Genomic DNA, 7,944 nt, shown 5'->3' on the forward strand with positions numbered 1-7,944 from the left:
GTTTGTTTGTTTGTTTGTTTGAATTTATGCACAAAGCTACACAATGGGCTATCTGTGTTCTGCCCACCACGGGTATCGAAACCCGGTTTCTAGTGTTGTAAGTCCGCGGACATACCGCTGTGCCACTGGAGGGCCCAGAGCACAGATAGCCCATTGTGTAGCTTTGTGCTTAATTACAATCAAACAATGAACGCAAAAAAATATATTTATTTTTTAAAATGAAAATTTATTTTTCTGATATACCACTTTTAATCTTATTTCAATTACTACATGTGGATCTAGGACAGCACAGGTAAAACTCTTTATTTTTACCTTAAAGAACAACCACTAAAAGCATTATATATACTTGTAAATTAAACGTAAGAGAGTATGTAATACCATCGTTTATTATCTTTGAATGAATTTCCAAATAAAAAATTATCAAGAATCATGTACAACTAAACTCACATAATACTCCATAAGTTTTCTCGGACTATTTTCTGTTAATTAAATAAATACATTATCATATGTGGTGAGTAATAATGTTACTTACATTTTACAAGACAAGAACTGCAAGCTCAAAACTGGAAAGAATTACCAATTCAAATTATATTCGATATAAACGTACATGCTTTTAAAACACAGACGAAAAGATAGTGTCGTATTCTCAGATGTACTGAGTTTCCTTTGATGAATCATGAGACATGATCAGAAGATGTTATGCTGAGTTAAATTACTTTCTCCTACTTTGAATTTGGAAACATGAAACACATGGACGCAGTTTATAACAATGTGAAACAGAACAATTAAAGGTGACGAGTGTAACGAAGGACAGAGACTTGAAGATAAGCTGTTCCAGACTTAGATGACTTAGCATTATATAAAAGTTAACTACATTATATTAAAACAATTTTGAAGCCTCACCACGTAGTTACAGCCCATGTTGCCACGTCAGGTTATGCTTTTTCTGATCACATTGCATCTTTCCCAGTAGTCATATAGCGTAGTTTCTATTGCAAAAGTCTTGGTCATATCCAAAGCACTCCATTTTCCCTGCTTAGTTTCAATAATCCGTTTAGTGTACGAGGATGACGTGTCCCAACGCGCATTTCAACAATCTAGTCATATATAAATTCAGAATAAACGACAGCTACAGGTTGATGCTAGCCCACAAAGTACTTTTGGAAAATCTTTTCTTCAATCGAAAATTGAGGCAACTAGACACAAATAATATAAATGTTCCGTTATGGATAATCTTGAAGCAGTTTTTCCAAAGCAATGATCACTGCTTTCTCTAGAAGCTGCCAAAACATGCAAGAAGAGTATGATATTTTTTACAGAGCTTACATACCCACATTTCGTGGTTATATCCAATTTCCTTGGTCCCAATTTTAATAATCTATCATACTTGGATACAAAAAAGGGTGGGTAGAAAAATACGGGTGGTGATCACGTTTCTCCCAGATCAGCAAAACTAGTAGAAGAGCTTTTACTTTACCATAGTGTGACTAAAAAGAAGATATTGTTCATTACACTATGTGTTGTTACGTATTAGAATTTCAAATGGTCTGAAATTGAGTTAACCGATAATTTAAATTTAGTAGTTAAATTGTACTTTGGATTCAGTATTTAAATATATACCGATATATAGTCAGTTTATGATATTTGCCAACAAGATTGATACACAGTTTTCTTTTTTAACACAAATACGTTTTAATATGTACACAACAATACAATTTACAATAACAGTTATTACAAATAGTTATTACAAACAATGATTTATAAACAAAAGTTTCACAAACTTACAAGCAATATAAAGTCTTCTTTCTACTCTGGAACTTCCTTGATATCTTATCGAGAGTTCACGATGAGCGAGTTAATTACGAGTTGATGTAGGTACGATTCGCTTAACGGGAAGCTAGCTAGCTTTGTCCTTCGTTATTTACCAGCCACACACATCGGGTTTTCCACCGATGACGTTGTGTAATGTTTTCGTAAAAGTATTAATGTCCGATATGAATCCACTGAAGTTAAATGAGTTGTAATATTCGAACTTTGTAAATGCTCCTGGTCAAATATCTGAAGTTTTCCGATTGATAAGCGTTATAACAACTACAGTAATAGCTTCCGAAGTTTATAGCACACTGATTAGAGTAGACTAATAATAGATATCACTATTTTCAACAAAATCAGTGAGATTTAAATTGTTAAAACCATGAATGTTTAGTTTACTAGCTCTATTTTGAAACAATCTAATTTACAAATAACACAAATTGAAATATGTATGAATTATACAAATCTGAATTGCCAAGATTGAATTAATTTTCATACAAGTCTGTTTTTTTTTTTTGCACATATGTTCACAAGTCCCTGCCTTGTTGCATAAACAGCGTGGAAATATCTAACTTTCCATTCTGGAATACCTCTTTCATCATGATCACATCCTCAGTGGTAAGTTTCATTACAAAATATAGAATAGTAGAACCTATTTGGTCTACATCTATTACAATTAATGCTGCGTCATCTGTGATTGCAGGACCTTCCTAAACTACTCTAATCATGTCACTACGAAATCCAGTTCCAGAATTTACCTGGCCATTTCAACATCATTACCTTATCGATATTATGATGGAAAAGTATCAAGGCTCAGTTGAAATAATTTCCAAAATGAACAAGTACAACAGAGAACAACAAGCTATTCATTTTGTTGCCCATTTAAAAGGACCTGCTTTAGTGATATTAAGTAACCTTCTAGCTGAGGGCCATAACAACTATCAGTCATTGGTAGCTAACTGCTTTATCCAGTCATTGGTAGCTAACTGCTTTATCCAGTCATTGGTAGCTAACTGCTTTATCCAGTCATTGGTAGCTAACTGCTTTATCCAGTCATTGGTAGCTAACTGCTTTATCCAGTCATTGGTAGCTAACTGCTTTATCCAACATCTTCAGAGTGATACACCAGAAGGAAGTATTCTGACCAGAGTTTCAGAATAGAATTTAGAGAAATAGAAGAGACATTAACCAAACTTGCAGAAGAATTGAAAAGGTTGGCCCTATTATCCTTCTGAGATATTCCACGTGAAACGATAGATTCGTTCACACATGACCAATTTAAAGATGTCACAACAGACGAGGATATGGAAATTAGGTTGAAGCAAAGTAGGTGTACATCTTTAAGGGAAGCTGTACAGTTGGCATCCATTAATAAAGTTGCACATAAACAACTAAAAGCACCATCAAGAAATCACAGGATCATCAGATCAAGTAGAATTGAAACAGCAACTCCCTCTGATAATAGTCTAGAAGAATTGAAAGGATGAGTCAAATAACTAGTTACACAAGATGGGGAAAATAAACCAGGAATTGCAGACAAAAACCTGTAGAGAATAACACTCCCCTCAAAGGACGCCAATAAAAAGGAGCTGTCATAATTTTGAGAAGTGTGGTCATTACAACCAAGACTGTAAGGATTTAATAGTTGTTATCAAGCCAAGGAGACAGAGCCCAACCAGATTAAAGGAACAACAAAGAGTTAACTAAAAACCAAACAAACAAAAGATTAGCTAGATTTATGGGGCGAAGTTCAACTGGGAATACTTCATTTGTTCTAATTGAAAAAAGAAGTTCATTATTTGAAGAAAACGGTCACGGGTCCACAGGCCTGTAACAAACATTATAGAAAAAATAAAATAGTTGCATGGACTGGTCCCACCAAACGATGAAATGCATTACAACAAAATATTTTGTGAATTGAACAATTTTTATCCTGTTACTGGAATAATAGAAGATACTTGTTTCCCATAGGTTATTATAGGTTGATTTATTAAACTAATTAATTCCAGCTTGGCCCGGCATGGCCAGGTGGTTAGGGCGCTTGACTCGCAATCTGAGGGTCGCGGGTTCGAATCCCCGTCACGCCATACATGCTCGCCCTTTCAGCCGTGGGGGCGTTATAATGTGACGGTCAACCGTTGATAAAAGAGTAGCCCAAGAGTTGGCGGTGGGTGGTGATGACTAGTTGCCTTCCCTCTAGTCTTACACTGCTAAATTAGGGACGGCTAGCGCAGATAGCCCTCGTGTAGCTTTGCGCGAAATTCAAAACAAACAAACAATTCCAGCTTATACCACTTTTCTTTATAGACACTACTATCTATTTTCTAGTCTTGTACAGAGTTCGGCACGTACGAATTATAATAACAAATCAAAATAAGAATTAAATATTCTGAGTTTTAGTCTTAAAACTTCTAAAGATTTTTGTGCATACAAAATGAAAATAATTTGTATTATAACGAACTACAAATAAAATGAAAATAGTGAGAAAGAGAAAGCAAATGTATTGAATTTTCCCGCAAAGCTACTCTAAATCTATTGGCGCTTTTAAATACCTAAGGACATGCTGTGGAACCTTTGGTCTTTAAGTTTATTGGGCATACTCACAGATAAGTACCCTGGAATGAGATCACAATTAACATTCAATGGCACCTACATGTTCTAAAAAAATAAAAAAGAAAGAAAGAAAAACAGGTTTTGACCTATACGATTCGTACGCACAAACTGGAAATCTGATTATCGCTGAATTATCATTTAGGATCCTCACTTAAAATTGTGTTGAATTACAACGTAACAAAGCCTACTAAATAAATTATTAAATTAAAAAATAACAATAGCTGATAATGAGTTGTAGAAACCTAACTTCTGCCAAAACAAGTCTATAAAAATCACTATTAAATAATCTATATTAGTAGTAGTGTTAGTACTTATTGTGGGTGTAAATAGGAAACCTGTAATTTAGTTAATATATATATATATATACATTATTACATATTGGTAATATGTAAGTTCTAATTTTCCAACGTTTTCAGTCTCCTGCATTGCAACCAGCGTTTCAAATGGACATTTGTATATTTTATCAAATTCGATAAACATTTTGCCACTTATACATCAATTTCTGTCAGATTAATATGTAAAGTTTAAATCTGGCATCATTTATAGCCATGCGCGTATTTTCAAACTAGGGAACTATTTGCTATTCATGGCTCTGAAATATCTGTTTTCTAAATTAGGCATGGCTAGTGGAGACACCCTTGGAGTAGCTTTACACGAAATTCCGTAAACAATTGTTTGGAATTAAGCGCAAAGCTACACAATGAGCTATCTGTGCTCTGCCCGCCACGGGTATCGAAACCCGGTTTCTAGCGTTGTAAGTCCACAGACATGCCGCTGTGCTACGTGGGGGGGGGGGGGGGGCTCCACAAACAAACTGAAATTAGGTAATCAAATGTTACATTATATTTGTTTCAGTGCAGATCACGTGACCATTACCTCACTGAGTTACTAGACTAGAGACTAGATATGATTTATTGTATTTTTTACATGATATTGGATGTTTTAGATTTTTTATTTTGTGGTCTTAAATATTGTTCATTGATTTAATATATCTGCCATTTCTTCTTTTTTGTACTTATTTGGTTTAAAAATTGATAAATTACCTTTTATATAGTTTATTTATTCATTGCTTTATGTCTTTGGTGCTTATAATTAATTTCTTGGCTTCTACTATGTTAATAATCACAACTACGTGTTTAAAAGGCCTCGCATACCCTTCGTACTAGTTGCGCAACAGTGACTTTTACATTTAATAAATAACCTCCATTTTGATTGCTATTGGCTAAACCACGAAGGCGGAGTCTTCTCAGAATCTTGTGATAAGGACGAGCAAAACAGCAAACCAGAAAAAGAGATTCAGTGTCGCTGAAATGGCTAAGGAATCTTTACAGGTATGATAGTTTTTATGTTCGAAATTTTCTTTAAATTAGATATTTCTACATAGGTCACATATAATTAGCAGACTATATTTCACCTAGACAGTGATTCTCAAAGTTTAGTAACATGGAGACCCCTTTTAATAGTTTTTCGCGGACCTCTAAACCTGTCGACGTTTTTGTTTTGAATAAAAAAAGGTTCCGTGTACATGAAAAGCTGTATTCCAAAATTAAATGTTTTAATTCATATAGATTTAATTTTACGAAAAATATTATAAATCATATTTCTTAAAATATTTTTTGAAATTTCGGACATGACTTGCGGTTCCTCAGGAGTACCTTCTTTGACCCCAGTTTGAAAAACGCTGATCTACGACATATGTTAAAAATAATTTGGTATATTTATTAAGTAAAATTAGTTTTTTGTAATAAAATCTCCGGATAGTTTTAAACGGTGTTTCCCTAAAAATAAATAGGATTACTTATAATTAATCATGTTCTGGGCTGAGTGTAGCCCATTGGTTAATGTACTGGACTATAGACCTGCACACCCATCGCTCTTGCACAGTTACCACAAATGATAATAATAAATCACGCTTGTATTTTTGGGTTGTGGGTGCGTTATAAGAGTAATGGTTAAATCGAAATATTTCGTCAGACAAAAGTTCCCCAAGAGTTGATGATGGGTACTGTTGACTAGCTGCCTTCTCTATAGTCTATTATTTCAAAATTAGAACGACTAGCGCAGATATCCTCGTGTTGCTTTGCCCTAAATTCAACAGAGTTTGTTAAGCAGACACTTATTTGTGGTAGATTTGCACTTGTATATTGACGACAGTACACAGAACTAATTGACATATACATGCGTTTAATAGAATTACTTGTATAAGGAATAAACGACATAGTTCTCTGATATAAACTAGTATTTAAAACACCTGACCTTGAGTGTAAAAGTCCCGACCTCGAGATGCATATCAATAAATATACACATACAGATATTCAGACATGAAAATTGTTTTAAAGTTCACTTCAGCGTAGTGTTAGTAAAATAAAAAAATATAGAGACACGAGGTCAAGATTAAGTTTGTGTTTCAAAAGTTGGACTGATTTTGCACTATTAAAGTTGTTTTTTCTATGCCTGATGCCTTCCTCCTCCACCTCCAGTGGTTCAGCGTTAAGCTTTAAGACTTTTACGCTAAAAAACTGGGTTTCGATACCCCTGGTAGGCAAAGCGCAAATAGCACTTAAACACAAACAAATTATACCAGATATTAATAAAGAGTTTGTTCGTTTGTTTTGAATTTCGTGCAAAGCTACACGACGGCTATCTGCGCTAGCCATCCCTAATTTGGCAGTGCAAGACTAGAGGGAAGGCAGCTAGTCATCACCACCCACCGCCAACTCTTGGGCTACTCTTTTACCAACGAATAGTGGGATTGACCGTCACATTATAACGTCCCCACGGCTGAAAGGGCGAGTATTGTTTGGTGTGACGGGGATTCGAACCCGCGACCCTCAGATTGCGAGTCGAGTGCCTTAACCACCTGGCCAATTAATAAAGAGAGAAGTTTGGTAGATAGTTATGTTAATACAATAATAAATTCAGGTAGTTGTTGACTGAAGAGCGAATTTAATGAGGATTAATAAAACTCGTATCAAAACATATTTTTCACAGGAGTGTTATAAACTGAAGTAAAATGTCATTTCACTATTAGGTATCTACACCTTATATTCTGTATCCATGACCATTTATATTGCTATTAGCCCATATTAATATTTACAGTTCGAAAAATATAATTAAACTTACAACTGATTCAGGCCTAACACTCTTCCAATGATTGTTTGTTGGTAATTAAGCACAAAGCTACACAATGGGCTATCTGTGCTCTGCCCACCAAGGAAATAGAAATCCGGATTCTAGTGTTGTAAGTCCCCAGACATACCGCTGTGCCACTGGGGGGCTCTTCGAATGAAAAGAAGGTAAAGTATCATGAATGTTTATAACTAGTTTAACATTGTGTTAGATGTGTAATTCAGTGAGCATGTTCGAAAGAATTTATTTTTTTTACTTGCAAACAATGAATCGTATCAATAAGGAAATGATTTTCTTCATTATTAAAAAATTAATTCATTATTGTTTGTTTGTTTGTTTGGAATTTCGCGCAAAGCTACACGAGGGCTATCTGCGCTAGCCGTCCCTAAT

General features: G+C 34.7%; 1 protein-coding gene across 2 annotated transcripts in view; it reads left to right on the forward strand.

Annotated features, from left to right (window-relative positions):
* The window catches only part of LOC106473344 (homogentisate 1,2-dioxygenase-like), a 50,354-nt gene that overhangs the window by 7,496 nt on the left and 34,914 nt on the right, over window positions 1-7,944 (forward strand). The window contains exons 2-3 of one of the 2 annotated variants that reach the window (XM_013934025.2): window positions 2,347-2,430; window positions 5,661-5,756. In XM_013934025.2, coding sequence (XP_013789479.2) covers window positions 2,347-2,430; window positions 5,661-5,756 — 180 coding nt within the window. The remainder of the gene's footprint in view (window positions 1-2,346; window positions 2,431-5,660; window positions 5,757-7,944) is intronic. The other variant, XM_022401792.1, reaches the window with a different exon arrangement.

This window comes from Limulus polyphemus, unplaced genomic scaffold (assembly GCF_000517525.1).
Source record: "Limulus polyphemus unplaced genomic scaffold, Limulus_polyphemus-2.1.2 Scaffold6098, whole genome shotgun sequence".
Classification (NCBI taxonomy): domain Eukaryota; kingdom Metazoa; phylum Arthropoda; class Merostomata; order Xiphosura; family Limulidae; genus Limulus; species Limulus polyphemus.